General features: G+C 49.7%; 2 protein-coding genes across 11 annotated transcripts in view; one reads left to right on the plus strand and one right to left on the minus strand.

Moving 5' to 3' along the window:
• ZNF106 (zinc finger protein 106) overlaps nucleotides 1–7427 on the plus strand; it is a gene marked incomplete at both ends in the record, with an annotated part of 48893 nt that extends 41466 nt beyond the window's left edge. For all 7 annotated transcript variants that reach the window (XM_080707282.1, XM_080707281.1, XM_080707283.1 and 4 more), the window contains 6 exons: nucleotides 395–457; nucleotides 1214–1333; nucleotides 2008–2079; nucleotides 2964–3035; nucleotides 6381–6527; nucleotides 7371–7427. In XM_080707282.1, the coding sequence (XP_080563408.1) occupies nucleotides 395–457; nucleotides 1214–1333; nucleotides 2008–2079; nucleotides 2964–3035; nucleotides 6381–6527; nucleotides 7371–7427 (531 nt within the window). The remainder of the gene's footprint in view (nucleotides 1–394; nucleotides 458–1213; nucleotides 1334–2007; nucleotides 2080–2963; nucleotides 3036–6380; nucleotides 6528–7370) is intronic.
• A 5131-nt stretch (nucleotides 7428–12558) lies between these two features.
• Nucleotides 12559–15880, minus strand: part of CAPN3 (calpain 3) — a gene marked incomplete at both ends in the record, with an annotated part of 47478 nt that continues 44156 nt past the window's right edge. For all 4 annotated transcript variants that reach the window (XM_080707481.1, XM_080707480.1, XM_080707479.1 and 1 more), the window contains 8 exons: nucleotides 12559–12585; nucleotides 12931–12989; nucleotides 13164–13280; nucleotides 14037–14115; nucleotides 14376–14444; nucleotides 14823–14887; nucleotides 14972–15029; nucleotides 15593–15670. In XM_080707481.1, the coding sequence (XP_080563607.1) occupies nucleotides 12559–12585; nucleotides 12931–12989; nucleotides 13164–13280; nucleotides 14037–14115; nucleotides 14376–14444; nucleotides 14823–14887; nucleotides 14972–15029; nucleotides 15593–15670 (552 nt within the window). The remainder of the gene's footprint in view (nucleotides 12586–12930; nucleotides 12990–13163; nucleotides 13281–14036; nucleotides 14116–14375; nucleotides 14445–14822; nucleotides 14888–14971; nucleotides 15030–15592; nucleotides 15671–15880) is intronic.

Here is a 15880-nt window from a genome sequence, read left to right on the forward strand (position 1 = left end):
CCCGATGCGTTATTTAGAGTCCCGCCGTCTTGGAAAGAGTGAGGCGGGTGTGGTCCTCTCGTGTATGCCTAGGGTACCAAGTGGCGTAGTGTGTTGTCCTGTGTTAACGGGGAGAGAATGATCAAGGGTGTCTTAGTGTGGATTGTGTTGTGGTATACTCTGAAGCCCTCTGGCATTCCAGTCCTTCTGGAGAGAGCAAATCAGCAGGATGTGGTCCATTCATCAGCGTGCATGGTAATGAGATGTAAATTCCAGCTGAGGAAATTTGTCTGGGAATCAGTAGATACCTAGTTAATGCTCAAAACAGGACAGAAATTAAGTTAATCAGCGTTACGAGTTGCAGAGGAAACTGGGACCCTGTGCTGCATTGAACTCGATAACTTTCCTCTTTAAGGTGGTGAATGACCTTGTGTTCAGCGGCTCCAGCGACCAGTCCGTCCACGCCCACAACATTCATGTAAGCCCTGCCGTGTAGTAAGGGAAGGTCTCTAGGATAACACTGAGCAGTCTCAAAATTCTGACCTCATCAAAATTGTTAATGGCTGGGCACGGTGGCGCAGGTTTGTGATCCCAGCATTCGGGAGGCTGAGACAGGAGGATCGCGGCTTACGGACAGCCTCAGCTACTTAGGCCCTCTGCAACTTAGACCCTGTTTCAAAATAAAGAATAAAAAATAGGGCAGAGGTTGTAGCTTGGAGGTCGAATGCCCTTTGGTTCCATCCCCAGACCCACCAAAAAAAGAAATTGTTAATGGGAGACAGACTCAAAGTTAGATAGGCTCTCATTTGAATGTCTCATTCAAACCAGGTAAATTGAGCGGCTTTCAGAAAGTGGATCTCATATGTATTTAAAATAGAACAAATAGAAACAGCTGAAGCACTGTACACAGGTCAGCGAGACAGCTCTCTGAAGCTCAGTTCCTGGTCTTCAAACTGGGGTATAATCCTGCCTGATGGACTTTTCCAGATCCAAGGAAATGACCAAAGTGAACGTAGAGGCTCAGGATCTCCTGTCCAAATCGCTTGTGGCCAAAACCATTTCAGATTTTGGAATATTTCCATATACAAAAAAAAAAAACAATAAAATAAATTACAGTAGTTCATGTAGTTATAGATAACCTCCAAATTATGCCTCTTAGAATTAGTTGTAAATCTCAAAAGTGGACAGCGACCTTGAAAATCAGTGTAGCGACTTGCCTTCTCTCCTGATGTAGACTGGTGAACTGGTGCGGATCTATAAAGGTCACAACCATGCGGTGACCGTGGTGAATATCCTCGGGAAAGTGATGGTGACCGCCTGCCTGGATAAATTTGTTCGTGTCTATGAGTTACAGGTAGAATTTAGATCGGTATTTTGCTGGAATGTTTGGGGAGATTGTTTATTTGATGCAGTGAGGCTGGGATAGAATCCCAGAATCTGCATTTTATAAGTACTCTAAATAATTATCATGTAACTGGCCCACAGACCATAGATAGTGGTCTAAAATGCAGTGCTTTCTAGAGGGCAAGCCCAGTCTCTTAAAACCTGTTCAGCCGGGCATGGTGGCACACGCTTGTAATCCCAGCTTTCAGGAGGCTGAGACAGGAGGACTGCGGTTTGAGGACAGCCTCAGCTACTTAGTGAGGCCCTTCACAACTTAGTGAGAACCTGTTTCAAAATAAATAAAGAAAAATAGGGCAGGGGGTGTAGCTCAGAGGTAGAATGCCCCGGGTTCATCCCCAGACCTGGGAAAAAAAAAAAAAAAGAAAAAACTTGTTCTCCTTGTATGCAATTTCAAGGTTGAAACTTTGCTTTTAGTGAAATTGGTTTTGCTGTTTCTAATTACCAGCTTCCCTCCTGAGGAGTGGGGCTTGGTAAGAAGACCACCGCTTGGCTCTAGTTACACTCCTGCTTGTGTTTCAACTTAATGCCGCAGGCCAGTCTTAAACTCCCCCAAAGCACTAAGGGACTAGCTTATCAAAACACTCAGCATAAGTTGTCTAACTCTGATCTCTCCTTCGGCCCAAGTCCCATGACCGACTGCAGGTTTATGGAGGACACAAAGACATGATCATGTGCATGACCATCCATAAGAGCATGGTGAGTGCTGCTTGCCAATGTTTATCTAACACTCCACATACTGCTCCTGATGTAACTAGTGTCACTTCCCAAAGTGACACCTGTTTCTGTTAGGCCTCATTCTAGAAGTAACTCAGCAACACTGTTGAATATTCATTCCATTTCTATTAATAGTGAAAATAATTACAGTGAAACTCTGATACCACCACTAAATAAAGATATATTTAAGATGCTTTGAAAACTTGAGTAGGCTGGGCGTGGTGGCGCACACTTGTAATCCCAGCATTCAGGAGGCTGAGACTGGAGAATCGCAGTTCGCGGCCAGCCTCAGCTACTTAGGCCCTCCGCAATTCAAAGAATCAAAACCAGGGCTGGGGGTGTAGTTCAGAGGTCGACTGCACCAGCAGAAAAACAAATTGAGTAGTACTTTTTCCAGAGACATTATCGTCTCAACACTGGCACGGTGTCAGGAGATTTGGCCAGTGTGGTATGTTGTAGCAGACCTAAAAGTAGAAGCTAACTCACTCAACCCTGCTAAGCCTTGATTTATTTTATTTTTAAATTATGAGGTTGAACCAGGACGGATGCTTTTCAAACTCTGAATAGCAGAGCCCTTTCTTGCGATGAAATACAGGCGCCCGGTACAGAACACCAGTTAGAAGCCAGCGCTGCCTGGGTTAAAGGGTGAAGGGCGCCTCCGGCCCCGCCGGCCTTGTGCCAGCGCAGTCCCAACACTGGCCTCTCCCAGAAGCAGAGCTTCCGTGTCCAGACTCTAGGTCTAGACATCGCTTCCCACCCAGGGTCCCGGCGCTGGCTTGCAGTGGGTTTGTGTTCTCTTATTTGAGGGTGTCTTGTGGTGCGTCTTTGGGTGTGTTTTGAGCTGGTAATCTCAACCTGTTTTCCAGATTTACACTGGCTGTTACGATGGCAGTATTCAGGCTGTGAGGCTAAATCTGATGCAGAATTACCGCTGTTGGGTAAGCAGTGAAACGTTCTTGTCACCAGACGCAAGGGTTGTTTAATTTAGGTTGCTTTATAGATCTTAATATGATCACGATCCTCCTGTCATCAATTTAGCATTTTTTTATTTGAGCATATACATTATGCCTTTTACTTTAGGAAAAGGAAGCTTATTTTTAAAAATCCTAAGTTTATACTGCCTTAATAAAAAGCCTGGGTTAAGATCAGAGGTGAGGCCAGATATGGTGGTGCACGCTTGTAATTCCAGTGCTTAAGGGGCTGAGACAGGAGGATCACAGGTTCAAGGACAGAATCAACAACTTAGTGAGGCCCTTGCAACTCAGTGAGACCTTGTTTCAAAAAATAAAGAATAAGCCGGGCGTGGTGGCTCACGCTTGTAATCCCCACACTTGGGGAGGCGGAGACAGGAGGATCGCGCAGGTTCGAAGCCAGCCGCGCTGGCGTAAGAGACCCTGTCGCGCAGGTTCGAAGCCAGCCGCGCTGGCGTAAGAGACCCTGTTTCAAAAATATAAAATAGGTCTGGGAGTGTAGCCCGGAGGAAGAAGGGCTTCCAGGAACCCCAGTACCACCAAAGAAAGAAAGAAAGAAAGAAAGGAAGGAAGGAAGGAAGGAAGGAAGGAAGGAAGGAAGGAAAGAAAGAAAGAATAGCCGGGTGTGGTGGCACACACTTGTAATCCCCGCGCTTGGGAGGCTGAGACAGGAGGATCGCCCAGGTTCGAAGCCAGCCTCAGCTACTGAGTGAGGCTCTCAGCAACTTAGTGAGACCCTGTTTCCAAATAAAATATAAAAAAGGTCTGGGAGTATAGCCCGGAGGTAGAAAGCCTCTGGGTTCCACCACAAAAAAAAAAAAAAAAAAAAAAAAAAAGAATAAAAAGTAGGGCTGGGGATGTAGCTTGGAGGTAGAATGCCCCTGGGTTCCATCCCAGTACTAGATGTTATTAGAGTAGAACCCAGGTGCTTCTACCCCTGGGCTACACTCCTAGTCCTATTTTAGTTTTTGTTTGAAAAAAGGGTTTCGCTAAGTTGCTAAGAGCCTCACTAATTTGCTACGGCTGACTTTGAACCTGCAATCTTTCTGTCTCAGCCCCTTAAGTACTGGAATTACAGGTTTGCGACACCATGACCGGCTAGAAAATAACTTCTGTAGTCTAACAGGAAAGACTCAAATTTGTATTATTTTTTAGAAATAAACTTTTAGATTAGGTTTATAAGTCTTATTACAAACTGGTTTATGGGGAAAGAGTCTATGCTATTTATTTATTTATTTTGAGGTACTGAGGGTAGAACCCAGGGGCATTCAACCTCTGAGCTACCCCCTGCCCTATTTTTTATTCTTTATTTTGAAACAGGGTCTCTCTGAGTTGCGGAGGGCCTCACTAAGTAGTTGAGGCTGTCCGTAAGTAGTTGAGGCTGTCCGTGAACCACGATCCTTCTGTCTCAGCTTCCCAAATGCTGGGATTACAAGCGTGTGCCACCACGCCCGGCTGTTAGAAGGTTTTGAGAAAAGCTAGCTTCTGTGGCAAATAGTTTTCAACAGCAAATATTTCCACATATAGTTTTTTTATTAAATATTTTATTTTCAAGTATATAAATCATCCATGTTCTTAGAATTATTAAATATATCCCCCTTTCAGTATTCCCAGTAATCCATTTACCTTTTGTAATAAATAAAGTAGAAATTCAGTTTCATAGCAAATAAAGAATATGGTTTAGAGGCCGGGCGTGGTGGCGCATGCTTGTAATCCCCGCGCTTGGGAGGCAGAGACAGGAGGATCGCGCAGGTTCGAAGCCAGCCACGCGTGCTGGCTTAGGAGACCCTGTTTCCAAATAAAAATGTAAAAATAGGTCTGGGAGTGTAGCCCGGAGGTAGAAGGGCTTCCAGGAACCCCAGTACCACCAAAAAAAAAAAAAAAAAAAAAAGAATATGGTTTAGCTGGGAAGGGTGGCGCACATTTGTAATCCCAGTACTTGGGTGGCTGAGACAGGATTCGCAGATTCGAGGCTAGCCTCAGTTACTTAGGCCCTCTGCAACTTAGTGGGACCCTATTTCAAAATAAAAAATAAAAGCCAGGCGTGACAGCACACACTTGTAATCCCAGCATTTGGGGGAATGAGACAGGAGAATCACGGTTCATAGATGGCCTCAGCTACTTAGTGAGGCCCTTTGCAACTCAGTGAGACCCTGTTTCAAAATAAAGAATAAAGCCGGGTGTGGTGGTACATGCTTATAATTCCAGCGTTCAGGAGGCTGAGACGGAGGGTCTCAGTTTTAAATGGCCTCAGCTACTTAGTGAAGTCCTTTGTAAATCAGTGAGACCCTGTTTCAAAATAAAGAATAAAAAGAAATAGGGCTGGAGGAGTCACTCAGAGGTAGAATGCCCATGGATTCCATCCCCAGTACCACAAAAAAATAAAAAATAAAAAAGATAATTTGGTTGCCTCTGGCTTTATTATATTTTGTGGCCAAGAATAAAGAATATGGGTGTGTGTGTGTGTGTGTGTGTGTGTGTGTGTGTGTGTGTTTTATTGGGGATTGAACCCAAGGACATTCTACCTCTCAGTTATACCCCAGCCTTATTTATTTATTTATTTATTTATTTATTTATTTATTTATTTATTTTGCAGTACTGGGGTGGAACCCAGGGACGTTCTACCTTCAAGCCAGACCCCAGCCCTATTTTTTATTCCTTATTTTGAAACAAGGTCTCGCTAAGTTGTGGAGGGCCTTGCTAAGTAGCTGAGGTTGTCTGAGAACCGCAATCCTCCTGTCTCAGCCTCCTGAATGCTGGGATTACAAGCGTGCACCGCCATGCCTGGTTTGTTTGTTTGTTTGTTTGTTTGTTTGTTTATTGCAGTACTGGGATGGAACCCAGGGTCATTCTACCTCTAAGCCACACCCCCATCCCTATTTATTTATTAAATTTATTGATTTATGCCAGTCGTGGTGGCGCACGCTTGTAATCCTCACGCTTGGGAGGCTGAGACAGGAGGATCCCGCAGGTTTGAAGTCAGCCTCAGCTGGCTTAAGAGACCCTGTTTCCAAATAAAAATATAAAATAGGTCCTGGAGGTAGAAGGCCCCTGGGTTCCATCCCCAATACCACCCCCCCCCAAAAAAAAAAAATATATATATATATATTATATGTATTTATAAAAATAGAGTCTCGCCAGGTTGATGAATGTCTCTCTACTTGGCTGAGGCTGTCCTTGACCTGGTCCTCCTGCCTTAGCCTCCCAGGGCCTGGGATGATGGGTGTGTCGCCACAGAACTTCCTGGCCCGAGCTGGCCTGGCCGCCTGCTCGCCGCGCCCTTTACCGAGACCCCTCGTTCTGTCTTTGCAGTGGCATGGCTGCTCTCTGATATTCGGTGTTGTCGATCACTTGAAACAACACTTGCTCACCGATCACACTAATCCGAACTTTCAGACCCTGAAATGCCGCTGGAAGAACTGTGATGCATTTTTCACCGCTAGGAAAGGGTCCAAGCAGGTACAACACCGGGCTGCGGGTAGCCTGGGGCAGGTACTGCAGGGGGCTGCGGGTAGCCTGGGACAGGTGCAGCAGGGCTGCGGGTAGCCTGGGACAGGTACAGCAGGGGGCTGTGGGTAGCCTGGGGCAGGTACTGCAGGGGGCTGTGGGTAGCCTGGGGCAGGTACTGCAGGGGGCTGCGGGTAGCCTGGGACAGGTGCAGCGGGGCTGCGGGTAGCCTGGGACAGGTACAGCAGGGGGCTGTGGGTAGCCTGGGGCAGGTACTGCAGGGGGCTGCGGGTAGCCTGGGGCAGGTACTGCAGGGGGCTGCGGGTAGCCTGGGACAGGTGCAGCGGGGCTGCGGGTAGCCTGGGACAGGTACAGCAGGGGGCTGTGGGTAGCCTGGGGCAGGTACTGCAGGGGGCTGCGGGTAGCCTGGGGCAGGTACGCCCTCCCCCCTCTGCAGGTAGCCTGTAGCCTGGGGCAGGTTCGGGCTGCGGGTAGCCTGGGGCAGGTAGCCTGCTGAGAGCAGCACCCCGGCAAACTGCTCTTGCCTTACTAGAGCATTCGGGATGCAACAAGAAAAAAACCCAAAAGTTATGGGTTTTCCTTTTAAGTTTGGACTTGGAGCAGAAGTCGATGAGGTTTTCAATGAAGAATTGGTCGGTTTTGAGAGTCTACGAAGGGAGGTTTCAAATCTTCCAAATCCAGTAACAGAATCGCTAATGCCCATTTGGAAGGGCATAGTTCTATGTAAATTAGCAAAGTGCCGCTCCTAGCTCTGTGTGTGAGGATTCTGTAATAGCATACGTCTGTGTGCCTTTGACTCTTTCTTACCTGCTGCCACCTGGTCCCTTTTCCTAGGATGCTGCAGGGCACATTGAACGACACGCTGAAGACGACAGCAGGATCGATTCATGACGCTTTTCCCTCCCGTGTTGGGAGCCACTTGTTGAACTGTCTCTCGTCAGCCGTGCCCTCACACGGCGCTGTTCTTTTCCCCCGGGAAGTGGGGAGGGAGGGAGTGCCAGGTTGCCCCCAGCATAAGTCTGGGCAGCGCTGTGGGGTGGTAGGGTACACATCACGTTCTTGCTGGAGGGCGTAGACAGACAGACTGTAAGAAACCACACTTCTCTGGGCAGCATGACATTCTTGATTTATGCTCCTAGTGTTCTTTGAGTGTTTATTAAAGATCCAGCTCTTAATTGGTTACCCTAATCACACGTATATTTTATTAATTTCAAATTTAGGTTTTATTGTGACTTTCTAGTTTATGTTCTTATGATGGTTTAAACCTGCAGTCAGGCTTTTAAGTGCAAGGTGATTCAAAGGCTAAATTTTTCAGGATCGGTTGTAATTTCTCCGGTTATAGTAACTGGGTATATAAGTTGGAAGCAAATCGCTTCCTTCCTTCACAATTATGTATAGTAGTGTGTTTCCCTATTCGAGAGCCGGCTTTAAATGCCAAAGGGCCCACAGGAGATATCTCTCTCTCTCTCTCTCTCCCTCCCTCCCTCCCTCCCTCCCTCCCTCCCTCTCCCTCCTCTCCCTCCTCTCTCTCCTCTCTCTTTTCTCTCTCCCCCCACAGTAGATTTTTGAGAACTGCCCGGTCTCTTTTAGGAATTCAGAAAAGAAGCTCCAGACTGTTGGCGTTGTGTGTGGGCTTCGGTGGAGCACTGTTTGCAGGCCTCTGCCTTTCAGTGTCTGTCGGACATGGGCGCCCCCTGCTTTCAGGCCGTTTTAGGTGGAGGTGTACCTTATCCCCTTTCTGAGTCCTCACTCCCAGAGGCTGTGTGGGGTTAAGACCATTTGGGTGGCTCCTTCGCCAGCCCTGTCTTTCCCACTGTCAGCTGTGCCTAGACCAGTGGTGGCCATGAAGGATGGCTGTGGGCTCACACAGGGCTCTGCCCCCCACCCCGCAGCACTCAGGATGGGGGCGGAATGAAGGATATGATGTTGGGGCCCTGAGCAGGCTTCCTACGATTCACTTCTTTTTGTGTGTGCGTGCGTGCGTGCGTGCGTGTGTGTGTGTGTGTGTGTGTGTGTGTGTGTGTGTGTGTGGTACTGGGGATGGAGCCCAGGGGCATTCTACCTCTGAGCCACACCCCGAGCCCTATTTTTTCTTTTTATTTGGAAACAGGATCTCACTAAGCTGCAGGTGGCCTCTCTAAGTTGCTGAGGCTGTCCACGAAACTGCGATCTTTCTGTCTCAGCCTCCCAAGCCCCCAAGTACTGGGAGGACAAGCACGCAGCAGCGCTAGAGACTCGTTTCTGCTAGCTCAGCGGGGGAGGAGTGCGGTGAGGGAGAGAGCTGTCCGTCCTGAGAACACTTGATCCCACAGTCTTAGTGCTTAGCTGCTTCAGTTGCGGAGTTTTCTCTGGACTCTTATCTATAAAGCTATACAATGTTTTGTTTTTAGATTCTTCAGAGAGGAAGAGAAAGGGCACACACTGAGTTCCAGGGCGTGCCACCTGCTGTTCTCTTGGGTGGCAGAGCACCCGGGTTCTCCTTGGCCCTGTCGGCACACGTCTGCAAAGGTGCCTTCCCGGGCTCTGCGGCAGGGGCGCTGAGCGTGGACCGTGGGTAGGCTGCCAGAGGGGCTGCGCGAGTCTAAGGATGTGTCCTTTTTTCTAGGAACAGTCCCAGTGGCTCTTACTACTAGACACGGATGGCTCCACGAGCTGTGTACTGCTGTCCTTGAGTGGAAAGCTCCAGCTAACCACACTGTTTAGGTCTGCATGATGCCGAGTGGAGGACAAGCACATCTAGTTGATAGAGTGCATTTCTGCTGTTTGTGTGTGAGATTAGGAAACTCTGCCATCTCTCACCCCCATCTCCTGTGTGACCAGAGAAGCTGTGCTGTTCTGTGGGTTTGGGAATAGTGATTCCCCAGGAAAGAGCATTAGGATTTACTGCTAAGCCTGGCATTTTCTCCGCAGCAGGAGAGGGAGCTAAGAAAGCCTTGAGTTGCGGTGCAGGTGCAGAGGTGTCCTGATGGGCCTGGGCTTGAGTGCGAGCAGAGCGTAAGGTGCCGGCCAGTGCGGGAAGTTTGCAGGGATTACAGCAGTGGGATCAGGAAGCGCGGGGATCGGGGCTAGTCTCCTTGGTAGAATCGTGTGTGTACATCTGCCTCCTTGTGTGTGTGGACGTTCCTTTGTGTGTGGACGTGTGCATGGGCACCATGCGATATTTTCCTCACTTCACAAAAGTTTTCTGTAAAAGAGTGGCAGTAAGGTGTTCTTTTCAAGAATATGTGAAATCTTTCCGACACCAGGTTAATGTGTGACTCAGAATGAACCATTCTGGCCCTCTGTTGAGAAATAAAGGAACCGTGAGCGTCTCGGCCACTTGTGGTTCTGCTGCTGCTTCTAATTGTCTTGAAAGCTGTGCAGGACTTGGGCTGAGTCCTGGGGCACTGGTGAGTCGTGGCTGTTTCCTTCTGTAGAAGAGCCTGGCTCAGAAGTCTGTGCGGACCCCACTGTGTGGGGCTTGAAGAAGGAAGGAAACTGTTCAGTGACTGAGGAAACTAAGTAACTGGAGGCCATTTATAGTATGTGGTTTTCAATTGTTTGTGCTATTCTAACCGTTCAAGGCCGAGAAAGACACAGAATAAATCCTTTAGTGTTTGTATGCTAGTGTTTTGATGGCAGTTCTGATAAAATCAGTCCAAGTTTTATGTGAGAGTTTTTAATTAAGTTCAAACTTTATTTTGGCTTACTCTTTCAATTGTAAAACAAACACAATGGAAAGAAAAAGAACAAAGACTTACCTTGACCTGATGTCACTTGAGTCTGAGAGAAAGTCCTTACTAATACTACACTCCTGCTTCGGTGAGGGAGAGTTTCTTTCCCTCAGAAGAGCTGACAGTTGGGTGTGTAGCTCATGGCCTGCATATAATTTACAGACAGTGCTGCTACCATGTAAGCGGTTATTTACCTAAAGGGTTTGGTTTTGTGGTATTTTTCTGGTGGGTTGTACAGTGGACAGCATTAGTGACCAGGCACATGGCTGACTTGGTGGGAGTGGGTGCACTTGGGGAACGGCGTGGCGTATTTATGGAAGAGAATTGGTTGGAGAGGAGGCTGGAGCATATTGAGAAGTGCGGTTGAGCAGCACACGCATGGTTTTGCTCAAATAATTGCAGTTTAGACACGCTTATAACTGTTGTTCCCGCTACCTGAGGAGAGCTTTTAGCAGAATACAGAGGCCGTGCCTGCGCACTGACAGCATCCCTAAGTCCTTAGTACCCTCGGAGGTTAAGACAAGTGGCCTAATTAGGAAAGAAGCGGTGGCCAAGGTGGTTTGGGCTGTGCTGAGTCCCGGGCACAAGTGATGTGGAACCCTTGGGTGCACTTAGCAGGTGCACTGCCCATCAGGCAGGACCATCCAACTTCACCTCCAGCCCACGTGCGGCCCGCTGGGCCAGGGGCCACTCCAGTCTCCTGCTTTTTTTTTTTTTTTTTTTTTTGATTGGCAAAGTATTTTTATTTTTATTGAAAAAAAAATGGTATACATTTAAACTGTACTTGGTGCCCTCTCCCCCCCACCAGTCTCCCACACTTAAATTCAAGGTAGTAAAATTCAAGGTCATAGCCCGAATGAAGTGAGCACAGAGGGCGTCGAGGAGGAAAGGTTTTCGAAGTGCTTTGTCCTGGTAAAAGAGCAACACATGCCCTGGAGCTGCTCCAGCACCCTTGGTTTCAGATTTTTTTTCTTTTAATATATTGAACATGTATTAAAAGAATGAAATCAGACGACACTTGGCTGCAAAAATGTTTATAAGCAAATAGCCTATTGCATTCTTACATTTTGGTGTAAAGCTGTGAACTTCATAACTTTGTAAAGCAAGATATAAAGCAAATACAAGAGGGAAATAAAGTGATTTTACTAATTGTTCGTTTGTGTTACCTTGTCTGCATATTCACGCCAGCCCTTGTCGTGTCGGTATAGAAAGCAAGAAGGAAAGTGGGTGGAATGCCAAGGTGCTTAACTGCTGCAGGCCTCGTCTGGATAATTACTGACAGCTAGTTCAAGGCTTTGTCTGCAGACTAAGCACTGCCTCCCTGCTCCTTCACCCTCGGATGGCCCCTCCAATCACGGGTTATTTATTTATTTATTCGCTTATTTATGTTTTGTGATTCTGGGGATTGAACCCAGGGGTATTCCAAGTGACACCTGCCACACTATTTTATTCTTTATTTGGAACCAGGGTCTCATGAGTTACGGAGGGCCTAAGCAGCCGAAGCTGGCTGCGAGCCTGCGATCCTCCTGTCTCGGCCTCCCAAGTACTGAGATTCCAAGTGTGCCCCCACGCCTGGCCTTCTTATTTGGGGCTGGATCAGAGCTAAGTTTCTGAGGCCTGCCTTCCACCTGTGACCCCCTGGTGTGTATCACCATGCCTGCCCGCTAAGGTTTTGATTATGTGCGTGTTTCCCTTCATTCTATTCTAAAAGTAGGGCTTGGTTGTGCAGGAGAAGGGAGGGCAGCGTTAGGAACCGAACCCCGGCTCTGCGTGCTCAGCAGGCATGTGCTGACCTTCGCCCCTACCTGAAACGGGCTCTCGTAGGTGACAGGTGAGTGAGTGTATGATCGGAAGGCCCTCAGCCCTGTTGGTGGCATCTGAACAAAAAAACAAGTGGAACCAGCTGTACACATGCCTTTATTTAGACCAGCTTCTTTCAGAATGCAGCAAAACATGCTCAGACCCCAGCGTCCGCGGCCCTGTCCACGGAGCGTGCCCCAGACCCCGTCTAGAACAGGCAGGTCTGTTAATACATCTGGTCATTGTCGTAAGGTGGACGCGTGCCAGGTGGGCTGGCAGTGCTCCTGCAAGCAGCTTAGTGCCAGCCACGCGTGGCACCTGCCTCAGCGCTGGGGTGGCTCACTCAACAGGCTTCGGCTTCGGGTGGCAAAGGGGCCAGCTGGGCGTGACGAACCAAAGCGGAGGGGTGCGCGGCAGGCTGCGGGGCGCCGCCGCGGCTCCGGGGGTAAAGGCTGTAGCCCTGTTGCGGTCCTGAGGGATCGGCGTGGCCGTGGATGCGCCGCAGGCGTTCAGGCATACATGGTCAGCTGCAGCCACTACAAGAAGTCCCAAGATCAGAATGTAGACGAGAAGAAACCCTGGACCTGAGGCTCTTACGGGATTGGGGGGAAAAGGAAGAACCACCAGGGAGACTTTCAAGGGAACAGCAGCCTACTGCAGCCTTCCCCCAGAGCTTTCCTGGGAAGCTCTGTGTGTTTCAGCACAAAGTAACGGGAACCAAGACCCCTCCAGGCCCTGAACCACACTCCCCGCCGCATTCCCTCCTCCCGGCACGCACTCCACCAGGTGGAAGTGAGCGTGCGGTGGGTCCCATCTGCCCACTGGCTTGTCCACCCTGAATTTTACGGTGCAGGAGGGCTGCTGCGTCGACCGTGCTTTACCTCTAGAACGTTGAGTTTGATGATGCCATCTCCGTCCTTGTCAAATGCATTAAAAGCCCCTGTGTGGAAGAATAAGAAGCTGGTTAGGGCACACCGCCGCCGCCACTGGAACCGTCTGAGGGGCCCCTCCTCTGCCATCCCTTTCTGGGCCTCTGCTTAGCCTGGATCAAGTGCCTTGGGAGACTCAGGCTGAGGTTCCTGCTGGGAGTGCCTGAGGGCGCCCCCACACTTACTGAACATGCCCTCCAGCCTGACGAAGCAGCAGATGAAGCTGTCAAAGTCGATGTTCATGGATTTGTCCGCGTAGCGCATGGTGATGATGTCGTAGAGCTGGCTGTTGAGGTGGAATCCTGTGGCGGGCCGAGTAGAGGCAGAAGGACGGCTGGAGTCTAGCCCTGCTTCCTGCTTTCCCGCCCCCTGGCTGCTCTGACTTCAGGAAAATGAAAACCTCTTTCTTCACTTTTTATTTATTTATTTTTTGTGGTACTGGGGATGGAACCCAGGGCCATTCTATCTCTGAGCTACACCCCCAGCCCTATTTTTTCTTTTTTCTTTCTTTCTTTCTTTCCTTATTTATTTTTTGGTGGTACTGGGGATGGAACCTAGGGGCATTCTACCTCCGAGCTACACTCCCAGACCTATTTTATATTTTATTTGGAAACAGGGTCTCACTAAGTTGCTGAGAGCCTCACTAAGTAGCTAAGGCTGGCTTGGAACCTGTGCGATCCTCCTGTCTCAGCACAGGGATTACATGTGTGCGCCACTACACCCGGCTCTTTTATTCTTTTTTTTTTTTTTTTTTTTTTTTTTTTTTTTGCAGGTCTGGGATGGAACCCAGAGGCATTTGACCTCCGAGCTACACCCCCTGCCCAATATTTTTATTCTTTATTTCGAAACAGTCTCTCACTAAGTTGCAGAGGGCCTCACTTAAGTAGCTAAGGCTGTCCGCAAACCCGGATACTCCTGTCTCATCCTCCCGAGTGCTGGGATGACAAGCGTGCCCGCCTCGCCAGCCCAGCTCTCTTCACCCTTTCTTGGTAGCAGAGTTGCCCCCGCCGCTCCCCACCAGGCCTGTCCACGTGCCTCCCACCCGCTTCCCCCAGCACCTGCATCGTTGACTGCATTCCGCATCTCATAGCTGTTGATGGTACCAGAGTGGTCTGTGTCATAGCGTTTGAAGATTTTCTAGCAATGAAAAAAAAATATTTTTGGTACTAAGGATTGAACCCAGGAGTGTTCTGCCTCTTATCTATATTCCAGCCCTTGTGATTTTTATTTTGAGACAGGATCTCACTACAATTTGCAAAGGCTGGCCTAGAATGTGACAGTCCTGCCTCAGCCTCCCAAGTAGCTGGGATTGCAGACACGACCCCCGTGCCCAGCCAGACACAGAACTTGAGAACAAGTCGCGCCCTCTCCGCTCCCGCACTGCGGCCTCATCCCACCTGCCAGGCCTTGATCTTCTTCCAGAGGTGGTGGAACTCTTGCAGGTTCAGCCTCCCGGACCCATCTGTCTGGAGGAAGGAGGTCAGGGCTACAGGCACATAGCAGAAACCCCCCGGACAGTGAGGGGTGGCCAGGGGCTCTGCAGGGGAGGCCCAGAGGTCTCCAAGCTCCCCTACCCACTCCCCACCCTGCCGCTCAGCTTGCCTCCCACCACTTCCACCAAAGCTCCTGCTGGCTTTCTAATCCAGGCAGCTCAGCCCCAGGACCCCTGTGTTGGGGCAGAATGTCAACAGGGTCTCAGGCCTGAGTAAGAGCTGCAGATGCGAGCCAGCAACAACCCCGTTTCCTTCCCTTCTGCCTCTAATAAACCCTTCCAGCCCAGCTTCCAGGATATTTTGGTCAGAATCTCCTTAAACCTGTCCTTAGGCCCAACTTGGGAAGGATACATCCAAGAGGGCGATCATGCTGCGGCAGGACTCCAGCGTGAACCCCTGTGTCTTCAGGTCCTTGTCTGGGGGGATGGAGCAGAGTGAGGGGCTGCGCTCAGGCAGCTGGGCCCCCTGCCCATCCCTCGTGTCTGCTGTGAGCTGCTCACATTTGTGAACGACCGTGTTGAGGACGTTCTTAAGCTCATCTGCACAGATCTCCATGTCCTGTGGGGGAGGGGAGAAGAGAGTCAAGGTCCAGAGAACACAGCTGATGAAGCAGAGGCTTCACTGAAGAAGCCAGCTGTCCACACTTGTGAGAGCCCTGTCCATGGGAGCCGGGGCTTTCCTGATGGGAATGAGGGGCCAGATACCGAGGCCTCAGCTGCTCAGACCAGCGGGCAGCTCAGAGCCAGAAGGCCTCAGCGCACACAGTGTCAGCCCAAAACTCAAGGGCTTATAGATTTCTTTTTTTTTTTTTTTTTTCAGTACTGGGGATGGAACCCAGGGGCATTCTACCTCCGAGCAACACCCCCAGCCCTATTTTTTATTCTTTGTTTTGAAACAGGGTCTCAGTGAGTTGCAAAGGGCCTCACTAAGTAGCTGAAGCTGGTTGTGAACCCAGATCCTCCTGTCTCAGCCTCCAGAATGCTGGGATGACAAGCGTGCGCCACCACAGATTTCTGTGCCGCCCATGTCCACGGTTACTCCAGAATGCCCTCTGCTGGACAATGGCGGGAGGGCTGGCCATTTGAGCAGGTAATCAAGCAGACAAGTTTGAGCGTACTTACGTCTCCTGCTATCTGCTTGAAAATGCTGCGAAACTGCTGCTGTTCCTCATTCTCCTGGTCGGTGCTGCCAGGCCGAGGCTGTGGAAGTACAAAGGCTCGCTAGAATCGGGGACCATGGCGAGGGGAGCTGCGGCGCGGGCCAGCCCAGAGGGCCGCAGAAGCGGGCGCAGGACCAGCACTCTCCGTGGTTGGACGTGGTGAGCTGGAGTGAGAATCACCCGCCTTAGCCTCTTCACTCCAAACCTCGCCAGCCCTAACCCTCAGCCGGAGAACAGTCAGCCCTGCCTG

Source organism: Muscardinus avellanarius (genome assembly GCF_963383645.1).
Source record: "Muscardinus avellanarius genome assembly, chromosome: 12".
Classification (NCBI taxonomy): Eukaryota; Metazoa; Chordata; class Mammalia; order Rodentia; family Gliridae; genus Muscardinus; species Muscardinus avellanarius.